We start from the raw sequence: 22,937 nt of genomic DNA on the forward strand, positions 1-22,937 counted from the left end.
CGGGCCCCTGAACCCTACTTTGCCCACCTTCTGCCTGTGGCTGCAGGTTACACCCTCTCTCCTCTCCTCTCGTCTCGTCTCAGTCAGCCTTCATGCTAGGGAGGCAGCTTCAGTAAGGGCTGTCCTCTGGCACACTCAGGAGGAGGACAGACTTCACTAAAGTTAAAAAGCGAACCGTCCACAGGAGAGAGTGAATGGTGCGTTCACGGACACGACTCGACTGAAATGAGAAGACGCATAAATCAGGTAAAACGACCCGTTCAAACCACCAAATAACCCGATTTTATCATCTCCAGCTAACAGCTGTGTCTTTCCAGGATGCACTGGTTATTCCTGTCCAGTTTAACCCTGCTTGTGAGTACTTTTTTTATTTGTTTCTCTGAGAAACTTTCTCATACATGTTCGTAAGCTTCGAAGTTTTTGCAGAGCTTTAAAATGCCCTCGCATTTATTTAACACGTTTTAACTAAACAAGGAAACGGTGCGACAATTTAATGTTTTAACAGGGTTTCTGGCTTGATGATATAATTGTAGACAATGGCGTGTTTTTTTCTTTATTTCCTACAAGTTAATGAGTTATCCTGATAAGGCATGATAACGTGTTGATAGTTTTGCCAAACTTGTCCTAAAGCTTGAATAATTGTTTTGGTCCATATAATAATCAGATGTTAAAGTAACGAGGAGGCTGCCAAAGGGTAATTAAGCTGGCAAACGCAGGTGTAATCGATTTTCGTTAATTAACTGCGTCAATTAAAGCCTAAAATTCTGCATCTGCACAGTCTTCTCTCCTGAACTAAAGTTATATTTGTGTTTTAGGTTTGTGTTCACAGCTTTATAGCAGGTGAGTCATATTCACTCCACAGAAACTGATCTTCCCAAGTTGATTTTAATTGATAATAACCGATCACTGGAGTTAATTAAATTAAACCTACCTACTGTACAAAGATACTGAACCTGGCAGAATGACTGAATGCTAGTTTTTCTTTAAAGAAATGTTGTCTGTGTAGTAATTTTACATCTTTCTGCTTCTGTTTTCTGTCATTTTGTTTTAAGTTTTTGTTTCAGTGTGATTACCTCATATAGTTAATTACCAGCACACCCCACTGAAAGTAATTTTGTATATTTCCAGTCATGTATCTAAAGTTACTTTGGATGCTTTTAGTGTTATATTTATTGTTTTTATCTTTTTTGAACCTCTATGTAGCCATATACACCTTTTAGGCTAGTTTTTGTCTGTGTAGGCTGTGTCTTTTAGTCACATTTTTTTTCCAAATGAACCTCATGAACCCTTAAATCTTTAGGCTCCTCTGTCAATGAAGCATAATGCACACATTCAGTTTGCTAAATCTGATAAGATCTAGTCAAATAAATCTTATAAATACAGGGGTCTCATTCTAAACAACAAAAAAACTAAGTAATCATACAAAAGTTCTGAGACTTGTCACCCAAATGACTAATTTCTTGTACTAAATCAGTGATATCTGCTTATGTTTGGTACAAACCTAAGAGTTTCACTTTAGACAGGAAAACATAACTCATCTGCAGAAGACAAGAAAATTTCAGCTTTTCTTTTATTATTTAGAGCTCACTTAAGTGGATGCATATTAAAAGTATTGCACAAAAGAATACCACACCACATAACTTTTTAAATTGTTACTAATCAGTCTGTTACACTGTAGAATATGTTCTAAAAACTAGCTGCATAAATACATTTAGGAACACCTAATACGTCTGGCTTTGGAAGTCAGAGAGGGATTCCGCTCAGTGAAATTGCCAGATGTTTTTAGAGTTTATATCATTATTAAGCTTGTGGCCTACTCAGGAATTTATCCGTCCATTTAATGCATGTTTTAAATGTGCATAAAAGTGAGAAAATTCTGGCAGAAGTTTTCAGGTTAACAGAAAGGCTTGAAAAATGTTCCTGATCAGTTTTAACTCAATAAAAGTCTGATTCTATAGATGACCATGGTACACACACACACACACACAGACAGGCAATTACATGATGCTTGTGGTGTGTAATGGCACTCAGTCCCAAATATAATTTGTACTGGAAAATACCAGAGATATTAGAATCAAATCAAAAAGGAATCAGTTTTAACTAAAGTTTAACCAACTTTGTTTGTTCTGTATTTTCGCCCCATCAGCTGCTTTTCTTTCCTTCTTTTGTTTCAGCCTTTACATTGCAAACCAGAACTCAGAAACATGAGGAGTCGTACTTTGAATACGTACCTGATCGCCTTCAGGGGAAGACTGCAGAGGAACTGTGTAAGCAGCGCTCCGGGGCCTTAGCCACAGTCTCTAACCAACAAGAGAAGCAAGCCCTAACCAGCTTTCTAAAATCACTGAACATCTCTCAGCCGGTGTGGGTTGCCAGGAAAATCTTCACACATCAGACAAGTAGGTTTAATATTCCATTTTTTACATTACATATTTACATACCGGTACTAGCAATCTGTCTTTTTAAGAGATTTTACACCCATAAAAAAGGGTTGTATATTAACATTTCCTAATTGTTTACAGCAGTAACAGGACTCCAGACTGAAATTTCATGATTAGTTCCCTTTTCCCCCCAAAGTAAAAGAAATCCTTTTTTTTTTTCATTGCTACTTTCTTTGATCTGTGTGTGGTGAAAATGAAGGTTCCTCCAAGTCCCTGGTGCTAGAGTTCTCTGGACGCTCCAACAGGAAGCATGCGCGCCTTAAGCACAAGTTCCTCTCCATGGGCTCAGTGACTGTTTGCACTCAGCTACGCTTCGATCCAAACTGCTCTGGAATTTCCACAATCTTCTCTTATTCCATCCCGTCCTACATTAATGAGTTCCAGCTCCGAGCAAACGTGGTCCAGGGCAAGCCTGTGCAGTTGGCTCTGCTGATCCATGGAATGCATAGGCCTTATGTAGAGGCATTCGAACATGACGACTCCTGGCACTCCATGTGTGTTTCTTGGAGCCAGGTTGGTGGACACTGGGCGCTGTATACTCATTATCGTTTACAATCAAGCGGCAGCGGCCTAAACAGTAATAACAGCATTGGCCCTGGTGGCCTTTTCATCATTGGTCAAGAGCAGGACACATTTGGAGGTTCTTTTAAATCTTGTGAATCTTACTGCGGAAGCATCACGGAGCTGCACATTTGGGATCGGGTGCTGAGCAGCAGCGAAATCTCCACTATGGAAAAGGAGTGCTCACCCATCCCCTCTGGGCTAGTGTTCAAGTGGAGTGAAACAGCCGTGGAAATAGAGACCTCTCTTACAAAGCTGTGGAGAGACAACCCATGTCAAGGTACATTAGTCTAAAATTTAAACCAAAGAGTATTTATTTTTAACATGAAAATACAGGGATTTAAGTTCAGCTCAAAGACAGAAGAGACAGCATTTGGTCAACATGGTCCAGTTGTTGAGTCAAACTGTACTTGAGACTGGGTGGGGTTGCTATGCAGAAAAACAATCAAACAGACCCAATTTAAAAGCATTTTATTCTGTTGAGTAACTTGCCAAGATCTGAGTTGTCCTGATGCAGTAAACTCCACCCATCTGGCAGCTTGTTCGGTCTGAAAGAAACGACACTTTAGAGATGTGAACAGACCCAAACCTGCTGTGTTTCTGTCCTATATTTATCCACACATTTTCTACTCTCTAAATCTCAGTAGAATAACAGGTTTTAACAGTTAGCATTACTGAACCTGTTGTATTAAATGAACATACTATAAAATAAAATGGATGTCTTTAAATTCAATAAAAAATCGACTTCACAATATAAATGAAGAAATAACATTTAGGCTGAAAACTTTCACATGTCAGTTTTTTACATGACTGTATGCTCTCAACTGCTTTTACCAAGAATAAAATGTGTCTACTTTGATTTTTATGCATTTACTATTCATATCAGTTATATAGACTGTTAGGTTTGATACATACCAAAAACTTGTTGAGTCAAAATATATTGTTGATTTAAACTATAGCAGCTGTTGAGCACTATTCATCTGTTCATTATGTACTGTAAAAAAATAGCATTGACAGTTGTTTTCAGTATTGGCCATTAATTTAGTCAAAGACTATGCTGAGCATTAATAAAAAGCTGAATGAGGATACCCTCAGTCCTTTTGGCAGTGGTGGTGTGTTTGTGCTAGTTTAGCTACACACACTATCAAACCTCTGTTCTTGCTTGCTGCCTAGAATGAAAAGGATACATAAAGACCGAGTTGTAACTGGTAAATATTAAAGCTCCTGATGGTTCTCGTAAATGTTTTGTGACTTACATCACGGTGTGTCCCACCCATCAAAACAGACTTCTCCCTCTCTGACCTCATGGTCCCCAGTGAGCAAAAACGAGTCCAAATACATCACACCCTCTTCTGTAACTGAACGTGCAGAAATAACAGTACGCTTGCTTTTGTTCAGGGATTTTCAGCTGCAGATGTGTCAGTGTTTTGTCTTTTAACTTACAGTAAAAGTCTTGTAGCTGCTGATTGTTTCCTTCAGTATTTCAGTTCTAGGGCTCTGGCTGTCTTAAAGTTTCCTTCTTCATACAGTCATGTGATTCCTTTAACTTTGCAGCAGCTTTTCATTTCATGCAATCCTTTTATTGATAAGAAATAGTTCCTTGTCCTATAAACTCATTAGTTTATAAGTGAAGCATTTGCATTTTAGAGCTGCAAAGCATCATTAAATACCTTTAAAAAGTCCTTCATTAACAAAGGGTTTATCATATTTCCTGTTACCCATGTTCAAAACTACAATAACAGTTTTAATCTAAAATTTTAAAGTACAATTTACAACATTAACAAAACATTAAAGCTAACAGTGACACCTGAATTATAGATTGATGTTGCCTCAACTTCACTGTGTTATCTGACGTGACAAGTTTTATCATAATCTAAATAATCTAATGGTGCAGGGTACCTACAGGACCTGATGTTAGGAAACATAAAGAAATCTATGAAATTATTTACAGAAGAGTGAAGCATGTACTGTATGATATATAACACTGTAGATTCAAGTTATGTAACATGTGGAAATGTTGCATTTTCATTTAGCAAATACACATAATGATTAAACTTTATTATTTCCTTCCCTAGAAAATTTCACCCTGGTCCTAGGTATTTCAGAATATCTGGGGGCTGAAATCCCTCGGCTCAATGAAACACACATCCTTAAGGTGTTTGGGGCAAGAATGGATGATGAAGACTGTAACATCTTTGATCCAGTTATGGAGTTCAGTGAACCGAAGAGCTGCAACTCATACAGAGGGGCTGTCTGTCAGTTTAAGAAGGGTAATATTATTCAGTTCATGTCGATTTTCACATAAACTAACAATTTACTTTACTGACTAGAAAGATACAGAACTACTGGATCATTTACTTACAATCCTTGCTTGCCATTTTGCTGTAATATGTGTTAAATGTTTCATTTTTAATTGTTGACAAAGCCCAACAGTTGACAGATAGTCAACTGGATATGCCTGTCATGTACAGTTTTGTTACTTTAATATACTGCTTTTAATAATCTCCATGTTTGCAGAAGACCTGGATGGTTTCAGTTTACCAAAGTCACCATTCTTCAGTAAACTGAATGAAGATTCCTTAACTAGACTGGTAAGAAAGCTAGATTAGTTATCTTCAGTGCGTCATCACTTTCTTGACCTTATTTATCAAATACTTTTTAATAAAGCAGTACAATTACAGAGTTAAAAAGAGAAATCTTTCCCCCCCCAAAGTAAAGAATTGTATCTTCTTGACACTGCAGTCACAGGTAAGGGTCAGAATTGTGATGCATCCTTCACCACAGGTAATGAAGGAGCTAAGTGTCAACACCTCCTGGAGCAGAGATCTGACCTTGCTGCAGCAGCTGACTCAGGTCATCTTACATAGAATACAGACCAACGGCCCTCACCTCCTGACCTCTGGTGACATCTTCTCCCTCACCCAGCTGATTGATGGGATTGCAGCCAGCGCTCCCTTTGCAGCAGCTAATTCGGCAGAGGTCATGGTGTCCATTGCTACAAACTATGTAAACCTTGCCAGTGTGATGCTGGAGCCACACTTGGCGACACAGTGGATTGGTCTGACTGAGGATGGGGTGAGATAGTAAACTTTATCTGTTATGATAATCCTTCACCAAAATCGGATAAGCTTAATTAACAAGTTGTTTTTCATACATTTAGTTTTATTTAAAGTACCTTTTAATTTACCTCCAAAGTCCATCTGCGTATCACCTTTATAAATGCTCTCACCCTAGTGATGAACTTTTTGTGCAGGTCAGTGTTGGTCCATTTACTGTTGTCAAGAGCATCGACAGTCTCACGGAGGTTCTTGCAGACACTCTGTCTGCAGAGCAAAGGGGCTTCATTCTTTCTACTAAAAATATAGGTAACAATACAGTTATTTGAATATTATATATAAGCTTGATATGATATTGTTTACATCTTCAGACCTGCAGCCATCATCAGTTTACGATGACTGATTTGAGGTTCTGGGTGTTTGCTTTACAACACAGCTGAATCACCTCATGGTTGCTGTTTTTGTTTGTTTTTGCCTGTACTGCCTGTCTCGTCAGTTGTGTACTTGAAGTGGCAGAAATTTTCTCAAGACAGCTGTAATCAAGTCTTCAGACCATCTGCGGTCGTCTCTCAGCAGCACAGCAGCAGTAGTCTTGATGAGTTGATTATCCCAGACTCTGAACTCCAGAGGATACACACACTAGGTAGGAGGCACATAAACACACCCACACCTGATGTTCACTTAGAGTAACCCCAAGACCTTAACATTTGAAACCAGGAAATGAATAAAAGGTTGTAGACATGTATAATGTGTCACTTCTGTTAGATTAATTGCAAGTTCTGTTTGTGGCTTCTAAAGAAATTGATGCCATTTTTGTTTTATTTTTTATTTTAAATAAAAGCTGCTTCAAAATGTATTTTTAAATCAAATATGTCTTTTAGCTGGTTTAACATAATTTTCTGTAGTTGTCACACATGTATGTATAATTAAAAAGACTAAAAGGTGTGAACATTGAGCTGCTTTTTTGTATCCCTTTTCAAATCAGGATCTGAAGAAGTGATGTTTATTCATACACACTACAACCATCTCAGTGAGATTGTGTCTGGAGCAGAGGAGTCACTTAGTGACAAAGCAGAAAGGTTAGGGTTTGTTCTTCTTCCATGTATGGTATTCCTTCTACAAATAATGTCACAAACATTCAGAAACATTTTTAGCTTGACTTTTTTGACACCTTGAACATTTTCTTGTATTTGCATATAATAAAGCCTTTACATATTTTATAAAAGCTGAGCAGTTCAGAAAAAACAATTTTACAAATACTTAATTCAAAATAACTTCAGTTTCCAGGGAAAATGATGTTTGCAACAAAAGAAAAGAGCAATGGCAGTAAAAACAACATGATTATAACAGTGAGCTTGTCTGATTTAATTTAAATGATCTGTGCTTGCAGTTTCAAAATGTTAATGTTAGGATCAACGCTTTTTATTTGTTCAAATAAATATAAGTGGTAACCATCATTTGCCTTTCCAGTGGTCTCTCAGGTCAGCTGTCATCTGCTGTCATATCAGCCAAGGTCCGAGACGCCTCAAAGGGCCAAACTATTCCTGTGGCCATCCAGTACGCCCTCTCCTCATCACACACGGTACGCTCTGCTGCTCTGCAGTTACCCAGTCTATGATACATACATAACATTGATTAGCATGTAAATCTAGGGCATATAAAGGTTTAAAAATGAAAAATGAGGCTGAGCCAGCATCAGAGAACATGATAGGATGTGGGGAGGGTGTTGGAGTGGATGCAATGGTTGATCTGGTTGATTCTTGGTGCCATATACCTGAGGACGTTTCCAGCCCACGGCTTTGACATCTGAAATAAGTCATAGATTTGTAGTGGCATGCAGAGGACGCAGAACATGATCAACTGTTATTTATGTTCATGTTTCTGACTTTCTGTTGTGGACGGAGAAGTTAAATCAACGCAGAACTTTTGTTTTTGTTTCTAGGCAGAGTATTCACAGAAAGTTACACCTGTTTGTGCCTTTTGGAACTTCAGCCTGATGTAAGTTTGACCAAAATCAAACTCACACAAACTGCACTGCTGTTTTTTCTGTTTTTTTCTGTCAGTGAGTGGGTTTTTATATGACTGTGTTTTGGGCTCTGTTGTCCAGACGTGCTCCTACACATAGCTGGTCCAGTGATGGGTGCTCAGTGATCTTTGTCAGCTCCGGTCTCATTTCTTGTCGGTGTAACCACACCACCAACTTTGCAGTCTTGATGAATTACCTTGAATCTAAGGTAACTTAAGAAATCTTGGACAGTAACATATGGTCTCAAGAAGACAGTTTTAGGATATTTTGTAAACGAGTGATGAGTATGACTATTTTTTTCAATTGTTGATTTTATTTATAAGTGATGACTTTTTCCTTGTTATTAAAAATCTATTACAACTAATCACATTTAATCAAATCCAGGTTTAATCAATGAGACCACAAGCTGCAGCTGTCTTTGTGAGATAAAACTTGTCATATTTGTTTTCCTTGATAAAGTGTGACTACTTATTAATCATCTTAGTGGACAGAACTGCACTCCTTTATTTTTAAGTCATAACTTTTCTTCTTCATTTGTAGTGGAGTCCTGCAGATGAGCTTATTCTGACCAAGCTGACGTTCATCGGCTCCGGTGCATCTCTGTGCGCACTGGTGGTGACCTTGATGCTCTTCACTGTACTGGAGTGAGTAGATGACGCTCCTGTCTTAAAATCGTGCAAATGAGTTACTGCTTCCTTGTTTGAAGCAACAGATACAGCTCAACCAAATGCCCTTTTTTGCTTTTAAACTTTCACCAACACAAATGATTCTTTAATTATTCATTTTGTGCTAATTGTCAGTTGCAGTTTTATTTTTTTTTGTTTTTTTGTTGTCAATTTTAAGAAAAAACTAATTCCTTAAATCTGCTGAAATTACCTGTGATAAATAATTTAGCCTGTGTCATTTATTAAGAAAACCATCAGAGACACAGGGATAACCTACAGGCACTGTGGTTGCTCCTCTTCTGTCCCGAAGGCTGCTATCAGTATTGACTCGTGCTAATCCAGTAATTACTGTTGTCTACATGTGAGTCCACTCTAAAGGTTTATGGTGGAATACTGCAGCTGTTAATTAACGTTATGGTCACCGAGGGATCACGATCAGCAGGAAAAGAGCTGCCCTAACAATTTATGACTGTCCTAAAAGCAGAGAGTGCAGCCCTTCACCTCACACATGCTGGTGTATGATGTTCATGTAAATTCCCAAACGACAACAGACGAAGCGTAAACACATCAGGCCAAATACCTGCGTTCACACTGTGAAATTACAGTTGGTGTCAAGCACTGATGCATAGATGACATGAGCCTAATAGGTTGAAACCTTTGAGAGCTAATTAAAGCTTCTTTGGTTATCAGCCTGCTTCAGTGTCTTCATTTGTCTTTATATAATATCACTGCTGACCAGTGCATGAAATGTCTCACTACATCAGGAGTTAGAGAAAACTGTCCTCCAAATTAAATTGCAAGAAATTATTTTATTATAATAGTAATAGACCTGTTTTAGTCATCAGTGTTTTAACAAATTTGAGGTTTTTTTTCCGTAGTCAGCTTCAGCCCACATGCAATGACTTTTGCTTTAAATAACCAACATTTCCTACCTTTTCCATGTCATGTGTTATTAGAAAAAAAAGTTATTCATGTGAAAAAGATCATTATAACCCCTGGACTATGATGGAGTAAAAGAACCTCACAGCCTCGTTGCTGCAACTTTGGCTCCCAAATAGTTCAAAAACAAGTTCAAATAAACAAACACAAAATCATTCACTATGCTGTGAAGCGCAGTATTTTTGTTAGCATTTCTGCTATCTCCTTGTTCTGTAATACTGTCCCATCAAAGATTTCTCATCTGTGATGGTGTCCTCGTCTGTCTTTACAGTATTCCCAAATCAGATCGGACGTCCACTCATAAAAACCTGTGCATAGCTTTGATCTGTGCCCAGGTGATTCTGCTCTGCAGTGGCTCAGCCATTCACAGTAAGGTACTGTTCCCACATTTAACCTATCTGCTGGTATTTATCAGTGTGGGTGAGCACACACAAACAAGCTCTAATTACCAAAATATAACTGGGCAATGAAAGACATTATAAAACCTGTATAGTTGTTTTTGATAGTTAGATATACATTAAAGAGAGATTTAACACATGGTTTCGCATGAGATGTTACAGAGGTGACCACAACTGTTGTGTCCATCTACTGCAAAAGCTGCTGAAGTTTGACCCTCTCTGTCCTCTGACCTCAGTCATGTTAGACTGAGCTTTTCTGTGGGTGAGAGGGAGCTTGCTGCTTGTTTTAGCACTTGTTTTAGCTTTTGAACCAGTGTAACACTCTGAAAAAAAGATTTTTTTATGCATAGTCTAAGCTTTTGTATTTAAATTATATATTTTCATTATATTATATTTTCCAATACAGTCATTAATTTGTCCAGTTGATTCATATATTCTGATTATCATAAACTTTCTGTAAAACTATAAATTGGTAAAAAATGCAGTTTATAGATTGTTGTTCACACGGTTTTTATTATAAAATATAAAACATAAGCTGTGTGCCTGTGTTGGTTTTGTTTGAAGGTGGGATGCACACTTGTTGCTGCGCTGCTCCATCTCTTCTTCATGGCTGCTTTTAGCTGGATGCTGGTGGAAGGTCTGTTGCTCTGGAGCAAAGTAGTCGCAGTCAACCTGAGTGAGGATCATCATATGAAATACTACTATCTCATCGGCTGGGGTACTATGGCTTGATAAATATGGCTTGATAAACCCAAATATTTATACAAATAAGTCAGTTAGACAGGTACTTTAAGATCAAATTTATTACAATTCACTCCTTTAACCCTCTTACCCCTCGATATTTTTCTTTCATTCCAACCAGGTCTTCCCGTGCTGATAGTTACCATCACATTAGCATCGGCGTCGGGGAAATACTCAGCTGGTGACTACTGTTGGCTCAGTGTCCAGAATGGCATCATCTGGGGCTTTGTTGGGCCTGTCATCTTCATCATTATGGTCAGCAATTTACGGTTTAGTTCATCCATGTCCTCTTTTCTAAAACGCTTACAGCTGTTGGGTTTTTGACAGACGTGTACATGCTCTGGTTTTAGTTTTGACCATTAAAGTTGATGGTGTCAGTAAAACATAAAATAGTATCATGTTGGATAAATGTTGAATACAAGTTTGGGATGAAATGCATTTTTTTTTACAGGGGGACTTGTTCATTAACATTTTTTACTTTCTTTATGATTTCTGGAACCATAGAATTATTTGGCTGCATTTTCATCCTTTTGTTCTGTTTTACCTTTTCCAATCTTTGTGCCCCTTTTCAGTGTTAAACTACCTTCCATTTGACCATTTCCTCTTCTCATATTAAAGCTCTCCTCTTTGCTTTTTTCAGGTAAATATCTTGGTCCTAACCAGGGTGGTGATTATTACCATCTCCACAGCTAAAAGAAGGTCCATCATGCTCGCTTTGGGCACCAGTCCTGCTGAGCAAACCTATGAGCAAATCAGGTAACGGCCACTAGGAGGCAACATTTATTTTCTTTTAAAAATGTATGCATCCAGGCCGCTTTTCTTCTTAAACCCATTTTGGTTGATTTTATTTTGCAGCTCTGTTTAATAAACAAGGTAAGGATTTATTTTGAGTAGACTGTTTTAGGATCAGTATGGTATGTCTAAGTTTGATTGTTTTTTAAAAACATTGCTCCCAATATTTGAAGCAGTGTTTGTATTATTAATATAATTAATAATTGTTTTAGCAGTATTCCTTTTGGTATTATTATTATTTTTTTACATTTCAAGGGGAGGCCTAATGTTTTGTGTAAAATAATATCTTTACAGCTGTCCGAGTTTCTTCTGTCCTATAAACCTTATTTGTCTGGATTTAAGTCTCTTTGATCTCTACAGGGAATTGAATTAAAGAATTTTGTTTGGAATGCTGTAACACAAGTTTATATGTTTTTGATAAATATTGAATATTATTTGCCTGGATATATGTTTGGAATAATATTTATGCTATTTTTGAACTTGTACTGTGCAGCTCCTCATGCCTCTTATTGGTACAATAACAGCTTTTCTTACGTTTTTGTTTGTTTTGATTTGCTTTTACCTTTTTTTTTCTATTGCTCTTATAGAAAATAGGATTACGTACAGTGTACAGGATTTTCTAACAGTAGAAATGATGTCGGCAGATATGCAGTGGGTATTTTTCCTCTTAATATGTTTCACTGCTTAAGCTCACTGGAGTGCACAAAAGATGCTCTGTAAGAGTTTTCAAAGCAGGCCTTGAACCATCTGGGACCCCTGGGTGGGAACCGTCTCGGAAACTCAAACACATTCCTCCACAGAATAAACTAGGCCTCGCTGCATGACCTGTCACAAACACACAAATACACAGACAGCTGTTGTGGTTTGGCAGTCACCTGAGCAGGAAACTAATTCCCCTCTAAACAGAATTAAGTTGGACCGAACGTGGGAAGTTGTCACCTCATGAGCCTTCCTGCCCACAGAGTTTTGTGTGGTTTTTTTGTGAGCAGCCTGTCAGAACTGCTTAGTTTTGTCCAAAAAGACCTGAAACTTAATAAAGAAAGTAACTGGACTCTGTGTGATTACAGAGGAATCAGAAAACTTGCATAAATTCCAGGTCTAGGTAAAAGGAAAAAAAATGTTATTTGGATTATTCCTACCTTAATTAGCCAGTACCAATTTATAAAATTTGATCTTTCAACTCATGTTATATTTATTATTTATTAACCCTACTTGGATGAACCTTTTCTCATCTTGATCAATGTAGAATTTAAAATAAATTGATTGTCAAAACTGAATCAGTGGCTCAAACTCATTTTAACACAGGTTTGCAAACCGAATATTCAGTTTTTATCCTGGGAGTGTTTGATTGCACGGATTTACTTGAACATGCTTTCAGTTTCTAAATAGATTTTTTAAAATGTGTTTGCATGTGAGCACAGAGCTGCAGTGAAAGCGGTGTTGGTGTTGCTGCCGATCCTCGGACTGACGTGGCTGTGTGGAGTTTTAGTGCCGTTTTCTATTGTCATGGCCTACCTCTTCATCCTCCTCAATTCCTTGCAGGTACACACACACAAAAACAAAACACTACAAAAACACACACAGCACACTCACTGATTCCAAATAACAGCAGAGAGGAAAAAATAGCTACATGTCCCAAGGTTCTGTGCTTCAGTTTTTACAGGAAAAATAGGTTTTGTCTCACAACTCTATGAATATAAAAACAAAACATTCATTCATTCATATAGGTGGAAGTTTTTTTATGTGATAAATTACCTTTATAATCATTCAAGGTCTTTGGTACAAGAATAGTGCATAAAACAAGAAAAAAGCAGCAATAAAAGCCTAAATAACTGTAACTGCACAATCTGTGGTTCAAACATTAAAATAGGTGTGGCGTCTTAGATGTAATAGTTAAAAAAATATAGAATAAAATTATAAGTACATTTCTAAGATAACTAGTAACTCCAAGAAAACTGAATAAAATAAGACTTACATCTTTTTTATGAATCCTAAATGCTCGTTAGCTGCAACATTAAAACCGTTCCTTTACTTGATCAAGTTGTTACGTCATCTTTTTTACTTAAAAAACCCCAGGTCTTGTCACAGATGTTACCTTGTTGCAGGTAAACAACGTGGCAACTGTTTGACAACGTGGAACTAAAAGTTACAATTTAAAATATTTTTCTTCAACTATCAAAAACAGAAAGATTTTCATTATAAATGTATCTCTGCAGTTCAGGATACAAAACTGTCAAGGTTTTATTTTACTTTTTGTCAAGGTTGATGCAGAAAGGGGTAAACGAGCTGTTTAATCATTCTTTTGCTTTAGAATTTAGAGGCCTGTAATATTCTTTATATATGACCATATATCCTAAAAACAGATTTTTGTAAAGCATTATTGGATATATTTTACTTAAATTGTTTTGTTACTTAGATACATATTAGAGGAATGTGCTTGTTCTCTTTATGAAAAGGGTCCTAGAGAAAACGAGGGTCTCCAAAAACAATCGTAGCTTTTTTCCGTCCGCTGCGTATGAAGAAGGCTTGGATGATATCATTAGATTTTTTTTTTTCACTGCAGCAGACACCCACAGGTTCCTCTGCTTCCCCAGCATTTCTACATCTGCGTTGGCAAGTCTTTTAATCAGTGCTATCTTTAATTGAGCTGTATATTTAACATGAAAATCAATAGAAGTCTTAGCTACACCCTGATCATTAAGCCAGATCTCTTGGTTGCCATAAATAGTTTCTCATATCTAATTATATTTTTTACATGTTGGCAGTAAGTAAGACATGGGTTTTACTGGGCTCTTGTTGTATAACTACTAAACGTGGTAATATGTAATATGGATTACGACTTTATTTCATGCATAATTCTGTCTGGTTCTGTCCATTCAGCTCATCTTCCGTATTGCATTTCTTGTCTTCAGTCTGCATGGCACTTTATTCTACTCTGGAATATATAACAATTCGATATACATTTAAAGTTTAGTTCTTATTTTTTGCTTGTTCACACTTTGAATTAGCTAAGAAGTGCAGATGTCGCTGTGACAATATTTGATTTTGTTTCTTTCTTTTTTGCCTGTTTAGCTGTAAAGATGGCAGTGTTTTTGTAATGACAGTACCTTTTTTTAAAGCTTTTTCTCAGCAAAATAAAGTTCAAATGTGTTGCTTAGAGTTTACGATCTTCCAGACAACAACCAAAATTAAAACGTATAAAGACGTCTCATCAGAGAAAAATATTAATTTTTCTTCTAAGCATGGATACAAAAACATCTGAACAGTTATCAGTCAAAAAGCTCTGTCTCCCTCCCGGCTCAGCAGTAATTTGTGTTGTGTCCTAAGCTTTTAACCAACTCAGTTTGAAACCCTATTAAACAGTGAGTGAGAGCAGAGTCAAACTATTTGCCCACATGGGACTCCTGTGGCAGCATCTAAGGTCCTGCTCCAATCTGGCTTCTACAAGCTTTCACCACATTTATAAATGTACACATACGCATGGGGGGGTCCACAACATTAAGTGCTCTTCCAAACCAACTAACCTTGAATTGAAAGTGAGTTAAAGAGCCCTCAAACACTTAGTCTGGATCGATGGAGGCTTAGAAAGCACACTCCTCCTACTGCAGCTCCTGTTTTGTGTCTGAAATGAAGGAAATCCAGCACACTGACTACAACATGTACTGGTTATTTCTTACGAACTACCTCAGTGATACAGCAGAAATATGGCATTGGTGAAAAGGTTTTAAAAGAAATGTTTGAAGTTATTGTGTGTGTGATACATATCAGATGGCAGAATCTTTGAAGTGATTTCTTCTTCGAGCTGCAGGCAGTATACATAGCCAGAAATAGATTTTTTTTTTTTCCAGAAAAGCTGTACTAATTGTTGTATGAATACAGTGATTTGCTGTAAAACTGTTTTGTGTTAAAACTATCAGAAAATATTAATATTTTATAAAGTATAAATAAGAGACGGGCAGTTTTAACAAATTTTATGGTTCTGAGATACTTTATCTTAAATGTTAGTTAAATGTTTCTCTTTGTGGTTTTGAGACTTATTTATCTAGTTTTTGAGAAGAAAACTAAGACTTTAAGGGCTATGATTTCTGTCTTGACAGTAGATTTGAAATATCAGCTCTTTCACCACAGGATGGGAATCAGCACACCTCTGATGGGTGAAACATGGTTGGATGGTTCCCAACTTTCCAAAGCTTGCCGGTGCTTTGCAGTGAGGGTGATGTGACCCAGGTTATCTTGGAAACTGAAGGTGTAGAGGCAAATTAGAGATGTGCAAAAAAATGTTCAGGAGTAAAGATTCGTCTGCCTCCAAAAACAAAAAAAAAGGACTTCCTGTGTTTTATCAGTTATTTACAAATATTTCTTATTCTAATGATGAGCTGTTTGCAGGGATGTACTCCTTTACCTTGATGCTTTTTTAAATAATCTGAATAGACCTTGTGTTACAGTAACCTCTGCTGAAGATGGTCTCACCGTCTTCACTGTCATCGATCCTTTTGACCACTAATTTGCTCTCATAAAAATGATGAAATCTGTAGAGCTGTAATAGTGACACTTGCAAAACCTGGTGGACAAGCAATAAAAAGAGTAAATCAATAAATTAATAGCAAGTGTTTGAGGTTATGTTTTCATTTTTATTTGCTGCTGTTGTACTTTCAATGGGGCCAGCCAAAGCAACATAAAGCTTAAGCAGCAGGCTTTTACTGTGAAATCAATAAAACAGATAATGTTGACAAGCTTTTTTCATAGCCCTCCCATCTCGCTCCTCTTCTCCTCCTTCCATTGTCACAACAGCGAAGTGTCTCGACTGTTGCTGTTATTATTCTCAATACATGAGCAGACACAGCAGACCTGGTGTCAGATCAGTGTAAATCTGGCAAACTGCAGCCAGGTTTAGCATTATGCTTGCATTTCTTCACCTGAATGATGCTCAGCTTGAGTGAGAGGATCACTCCTTTAATCATATTTTTCTTTTGCTTCTTTTAACCTTCAATATTACAAATTTAGGTCAACATTTTGACGGATTCTGACAAAAGAAGAACAGTTTTTGTGTGTGTGTGTGTGTGTAGGCCAGCGTACGGCAAGCTATACATCACTTTGAGCAAAAGAAAGCTTTTATTATTTTATAGTTGAACGATGTTCTCCAAACTTACTGTACATGTAAGGAGTAAAATAAGGAGAAAGATTAAACAGAGTTTATTTAAAAGGTGTGAACTACAGCATATTAGCACATAGCATTTTATTTAAAGAACGTAAAAAATAAGCAACTACTAATACTTTGCATTTTTCAGTGTAAAGTTTAAGTTTATTAAAACTTTCAGTACTTTTTTTGTTTAATTTATGAGCATCTTTACCATAAATACAGTCATGGCTCATCTGCTCTCTTATCAGCGAGAGAAAGGAGAATGGCGCTCTTAGGGTGGACCATAAATTTCTCCATCCTTTGTCATCCAATCTCTGGGTAATGTCATTCAAAATCCCTGTACTATCTATTACCTGGATATAATAGGCTCCTGGCCGTGCAGTGTCCATCTTATTATTAGCCCATAACTTTAAACTATCAATAACTTTGAGGTTCAGAGAAGGAGGAAGAGATGGCAGAAGAGAGGTGAAGGAAGTTAGGCAGCTGATTAAAAAAAAAATGTTAGGATAACGTTTGTTCTCCGGAAGTCACTTATGAAGTCTCTGTTAGTAGTTTTAGTGACTTTGCAAAAAAGGTGTTCTTTTAAAATGTGTCTATTTTTTCCTGTTATGTTGCTTTTCTTCCTGTGGAGGGCAGCGCTGTGCCTTCCAATTAAACGTCAGTAAGGCACAAAAACCAATGAGAATTTTTTTCTCAGTTTTTTCATCTGTATCATACTAAGATCTCTATCTTAACACCACCTTAATTGTCCTTTTTCTTAAGACATAAACAGACCAGTGAGTGATAATTAGGGTTCACAGGCATTTGGTAAAGCTTTAAAGGTGAACTGTTTCACTCAGGGATAAAGATGCTTTTTGGACAAGAAATACTTTATAGTTCTCTAATGAATACAGCACTTGTATGTATTTCAGAATGACTGTGACACAAATCATCTGGTGTAGTCACTTTAAATTAAATAAAAAAATACCACCGTTTATAATGCAAGAACTGTTTTTTTTTTCTTAGGCAAAAATGTTTTAAACCTTGTGAAATAATATCACCACATTTTTGTTTTTCCACAAGATTATCTAAAGCTGCAATAAAAAAGGAGAAATATTTCACACATTTACAGAGTGATTGTAGATTTTATTTCATTTCAGTTTATTTTTTACTTTACATAACTGAGGCATAATATTAAAACATCTTGCAGTTTAAAAACAGATATGTCTGACAATAAAATGAATTCAGTCCTATTGAAGTTAAATCAACTCTCCCTCACACAGTATAGACATCAGTGAGTATCCAACATATAGGTATGATCAATAGAGTGTTGCTCTGCTTATTGATTTTTGCCTTATGGGAGATTTGTTGTGTAAGCAATGCTGTTATGACATCTGTAGTGATTATGATTGTTGTTCTTAAACTGCAAAACTGAAGTAACTCTGCTGCAGTCAGTGATCACATTATTTGCACAGCTTAATGCACACTTTTGATGTGATCACTTTGAAATGTTTTACAAATTATATTTCAGTCAGTTGAATCACTCATTGAGGAAAAAATGACCATTTAAAAAAATACCATTTAGTTGGTTAAAACAAGGATAGTTGGTTCACAAGTTACTTCATTATTAGGTTATAATTCAGCTCATAATTAATTAATAATTAATGAGCCTGTTGTAGTTAAAACCAGCTGCAAAGTGCTGCTTTGGATCTTGACTAATTTTAGCTTTAGATTAGTAGCTCAGACAAATCCACAGCTGTTTCACTGATATGTAGAGTGTTGAGCTTTCATCATGCATTATAATAGTACTCTTTGTACGGGATGGACGTGGAAACTAAATAACTAAAACCTAGTGGATGCATATTATAGTCTCTATTTTGTCTAATGTTTAATAATCAGGAGGGAAGTTGCTGCTGCTGCTGTTTTGTAGTTTGTGTTCCAAAAAGCCATTGTATCAAAAATAATTTTGCTAAAAACATTTTTTTTAACATTTAATTAGACTCTGCATGCACTGTAATGTAAGTGTGCATGCACGCAAGTGCATATTTATTTATTTTATTTTTTTCATTTACCCATAGTTCCAGAATAAAAACAGTAGAACTCAGATCCAGTTTGTCATTCATGTAACGCCTGTTCTCTCATCTGGACCTACACAACGGGCCCATTCAAAGGCACACGTTTCCTTTCCTGTTTCCGTCCCTTGTTAATGTTTTTGATGTACCCCACATTGCATGTCCACACTTTTTTTTTTTTTTTGACAATTATTACCATGAATAATTTTCCCCTTACCACACCTGTTACTCTTTGTGAATGAGCATGCAGCTGCTATTTTAAAAGTATTCAGCATCACCATTTTTTATTTATTTATTTTATTTTTCCCTTATTGGGGTACTCCCAGTATTGATGCTCTGTGCCTGAATAAAATTTCATGTACTATGGACTTTACCAGCAGTGTAGGTTAGTTAAAAAACAGAGGTACAGTATAGTTCATTTTAATGTATCAATATTATAAAATAATGCAATTTAATTTGAAAACACAAACTGAAGTGAGCTTAAACTGCAAGTCGTCAGGGTCTGTAAAGCCTGTGCATGACACTGATACACAGAAGTGGGGTGCTTGTACTCATATATCAGTACATGGCACGCAGGGATAGAGGGGTTAGCTGCAGAACTTTGTGATACAAATTGTTATGCACATTTTATGCACGTATCAAGCCTTTACAAATTAAAAAAATGATTTAAGTAATGAGGGGTCTGTGTCCCAGTGGGAGGAAAAGAGTTTTTTTTAGTCACAGGAAGAGTTTTGTAGATTTATTTAGAAATCTATTTTTTAATTGATGTCTTAGATAATTATAAGGTGGGATTAACAAGCAAATAAACAACAAGATTGTTTGCGTCCCCACTGCCTGGGAAGATAGGAATAAAGAAGAAAAAAGTCCACTGTTAGCATTGCATTCTCATTTACCAAGCATGCCATTAAAATAATATTCAAACAGGAAACCAAGGTCAGCTCAGACTCCCACTACGCTTCTTGGAGATGGCACTTATAATAGGAACGAAACAAAGCTTTTTTCAAGTAGTATATTCATAGTGGGTTTTCTTTTTGTTTTCTTTTTGCTTTTTTTTTCCACTTGCGCTTGTTTTTATTTATTTTCCTTTCATCTTTTTTATATTTACTTTATTTTATTTGTTTGTTTAAAAAAAGCAGTGGTAAATATTCCATAATTCTGTGTGCTCTAAATCTTAAATGGAAGATGTCTTACAGAGGGACGCTTGATTCTGAATGTTAACATCAAGGTTTTTTGGAGAAGTTTTTAATAAAGATGGTGACCAAAGTACCCTTGAAATGACTTGAAAATCATCCTGTGAGAAAGACTGTAATATATATATATATATATATATATATATATATATATATATATATATATATATATATATATATGTGTGTGTGTGTGTATATGTCAGTGTTCACCTATTTCTTGTAATGTAAATATTAAGTCTAGTTGTAAAGAGACAGACCAGCAAAACTGAACTGAGAGTTGAAGCAATTTAGATGAAGATAGACTGACCTTTTTTCCTCGTTTTGGGTGGGAATGAAATGCTATTGAAGAGATCAGTTCTAGAAAGCCTGGCCTGCGAAAATAAAGCAGTGGAAATAATAAGCTTCCTGTCAAAAAAGGCGAGAGAATTCCTGTCATTGCACCACTACCTCTAAAGACCTCTCCTTGTGTTAAACCTGCGAGTGTTTATTTGCCTTAGAATTACCTGCCAGCTCAATTTAGTAATCGACTGTGTCATAAGAAAGCAAACCATCCCCTCTGCCCCTGCCCAGTCGTACCTGGGTTTGCAGTTGTGTGTTAGAAAAAGAGACAATTCTTTCTCATTGTATAGCAGAGTTTATTTTCATCCAATCCAAACGCTTTGATGCGTTTCGCAATATATTTGTCTGTGCTTTTATGCACGTATGTGTGTGTGCATGTCAGCAAACAGCTGACTCTTCAACTTTATGACCTCACTCTCCCATGTCCCCTCTTCACTCAGTCTATGCTGCCGACAACTCCAACACCAGAAATTACCCGTGTCGAAACAATGAGCGTTCTATTTATAAGTTCAGTGCCTTGCCTTTTGTATTAGCTGACACCACTTGGCATGTCTGCACACACACACACACACACACACACACACACAATCTTAAACAACCATATCAGGTATGGCTCAGGGTGATCAGGTTAGGGATAGTCCTGGTTTTCCTTACCCTGCCACGTCGAAGCAGATCTGTAGGTTTGCCCCACTTTGATGTATACTTTGGGGGTAATTAGTGAGAATTGGGTCAGAATAGGGCAAGAAATCAAAACACTGTTATTCTTTTAGTTGCTGGGTGGTAATGAGATGCTTAAATAGAGCTGAGGAAGAAATTAACATGTTGTTCAGTATTTGGTCAAATTTAAACATTTCTCACTTTATCCAACAACTATTTCTTTAAAATGTGTTTCCAGCTTTTCCTAATGCTAAATATTGAAGTAATTAGTCAACAGTTTGGTTGTCTTTGCAAAATAAATAAGAAAAAAAATGAATTGATTTGAAAGGTCTTCTATTTTTAAGATTTTTATTTTTTTTTCTACTCCAGTTCAATATCCTATAAATTTTATATTAGTTGTTTATTTAGAAATTTAAAACTAAAATGATTTCATTGAATTTAATTTAGGCGAGGTTGGATGGCTGCTTTATTCAGATCAGTCTAGAATAATGATGTCTGCTGGAGACAATATTTGCTTTTCATAAAAGAGCGCGATTTTTAAAATGAGAAATTGTTTTGCTTTTAATCACTTTGAGTCACATTGTGCTGAAAAGTGCTATATAAATAAATGTACCTACCTACCTACCTTTTCATTGCTTTCGTCAACATTTTTTTCTTTTTTTCCCTCACTAATTAAAATAAAGTTGAGAAACTATGTAAATATTCTCTCCTTTTTTTTTAGTCATTCTTAAATGTTTAGTGTCAATTTAGTGTATCAAATTTTCAGACACAGCAAGGTTCCCATTAAAAGTTAGTTTATGCCATTAGTGTTAATGAAGACAGTTGTCTGCATTCAGGGACAGATGATGGAGAGACTATTTATTCATGCTCTGTTTCATGCAGAGATTATTTATGTGCAGTTTGTCGAGGTGTCTGGGAAGCAGGGCGGCTACCTGTGTGTTTTACTACCGTTCGAGTACAGCATTGTGTGAAAGTAAACAAAACAGTGGAGATTGGAGATTGAGAACAACAGCTCTGGCAGCAGGACGCTGATTGGGATGTCGATCGTCCCCACTGGCCTTTTGCCCTTCCTGCTGTGGCCCCTAGCCAGCCCTCGACAGATACCCTGGTCATTTCCTATGTATGTCAGCACACACAGATATGCACTCTTCCCGCTGAGTGTTTACAGCCACATGCTGATTCCTATTAATCTGCTTCTCGTCGGGGCTGAGAGGGGGAGCCCTGGAGGGTTCGTCTTGGACTGAGAAGGTAGTGATGGTGGGTAAAGCATTCACTCCCATATCCTGAAAGCCTCGTCTGACAGATCGCGCCAGGCCTGGACTTCTTCTTACACTGAGCAGATGTGGTCTCCCACTTGTTTTACTTAGTAATTATCCCTCATTAAGTGAAAGCATGTGCCAATCAAACAGCTCGGAGAGTGAGAACAGAGCCCGGGCCAGAGCAGGGAGAGCTGTAGCCTGATCTTCACAGTTTTAAACACGCTGTCATTTCTGAGTCATTACTAGATTAAAGAGAAGCCTCGCCTGTCCTGCAACTTTTGCATCACTAGTGTTATGTTGCATTGAACTTTTCATTGGTTACACATTTTATAACAATAATCTAAAAGGGAATTTTTTATCACCAATTAGACAAATTACAGTAAGTTACTTTTTATTGAGTTTTATTTCAGAAATAATTGTTTTTAGGTAATTATGTCAAAACAAATTAGTCCCAGTTAACACAAAAGAGTTTTGTTTATTAAAAGGTTGAGTGTACTTATTTTTTTATATTATCAAACCCAGTCTCTTTTATGCAAAACTTGTCTGCCAGTCTGCCATTTCTGCTGGATTCTTTTGGTTTTTTGGTTTTCTTTACTTTCATGATTTTAAAACAGATGGTTATTCATTATATTGGGAAACCATATCCAACTCGCACACAGAAAAAAACCCAAACTTGCTTAAT

At 36.7% G+C, this 22,937-nt stretch overlaps 1 protein-coding gene across 6 annotated transcripts in view; it reads left to right on the plus strand.

The window, feature by feature from the left end:
• Nucleotides 1-45: 45 nt before the first annotated feature.
• The window catches only part of LOC108234274 (adhesion G-protein coupled receptor D2), a 68,394-nt gene continuing 45,502 nt past the window's right edge, over nucleotides 46-22,937 (plus strand). The window contains exons 1-21 of one of the 6 annotated variants that reach the window (XM_037974224.1): nucleotides 46-246; nucleotides 318-354; nucleotides 816-840; nucleotides 2,175-2,399; nucleotides 2,641-3,282; nucleotides 5,078-5,272; nucleotides 5,520-5,593; nucleotides 5,787-6,077; nucleotides 6,256-6,367; nucleotides 6,555-6,701; nucleotides 7,044-7,137; nucleotides 7,529-7,640; nucleotides 8,001-8,056; nucleotides 8,166-8,292; nucleotides 8,625-8,728; nucleotides 9,960-10,062; nucleotides 10,651-10,804; nucleotides 10,949-11,082; nucleotides 11,468-11,583; nucleotides 13,041-13,161; nucleotides 15,748-16,205. In XM_037974224.1, coding sequence (XP_037830152.1) covers nucleotides 319-354; nucleotides 816-840; nucleotides 2,175-2,399; nucleotides 2,641-3,282; nucleotides 5,078-5,272; nucleotides 5,520-5,593; nucleotides 5,787-6,077; nucleotides 6,256-6,367; nucleotides 6,555-6,701; nucleotides 7,044-7,137; nucleotides 7,529-7,640; nucleotides 8,001-8,056; nucleotides 8,166-8,292; nucleotides 8,625-8,728; nucleotides 9,960-10,062; nucleotides 10,651-10,804; nucleotides 10,949-11,082; nucleotides 11,468-11,583; nucleotides 13,041-13,161; nucleotides 15,748-15,777 — 2,898 coding nt within the window. In that variant the 5' untranslated portion in view covers nucleotides 46-246; nucleotide 318 and the 3' untranslated portion in view covers nucleotides 15,778-16,205. Of the gene's footprint in view, nucleotides 247-317; nucleotides 355-815; nucleotides 841-2,174; nucleotides 2,400-2,640; nucleotides 3,283-5,077; nucleotides 5,273-5,519; nucleotides 5,594-5,786; nucleotides 6,078-6,255; nucleotides 6,368-6,554; nucleotides 6,702-7,043; nucleotides 7,138-7,528; nucleotides 7,641-8,000; nucleotides 8,057-8,165; nucleotides 8,293-8,624; nucleotides 8,729-9,959; nucleotides 10,063-10,650; nucleotides 10,805-10,948; nucleotides 11,083-11,467; nucleotides 11,584-13,040; nucleotides 13,162-15,747; nucleotides 16,206-22,937 lie in introns of those variants that run through there. The other 5 variants (XM_037974225.1, XR_005232817.1, XM_037974223.1 and 2 more) reach the window with 5 other exon arrangements.

The sequence above is a fragment of the Kryptolebias marmoratus genome, linkage group LG24, assembly GCF_001649575.2.
Source record: "Kryptolebias marmoratus isolate JLee-2015 linkage group LG24, ASM164957v2, whole genome shotgun sequence".
Taxonomy (NCBI): domain Eukaryota; kingdom Metazoa; phylum Chordata; class Actinopteri; order Cyprinodontiformes; family Rivulidae; genus Kryptolebias; species Kryptolebias marmoratus.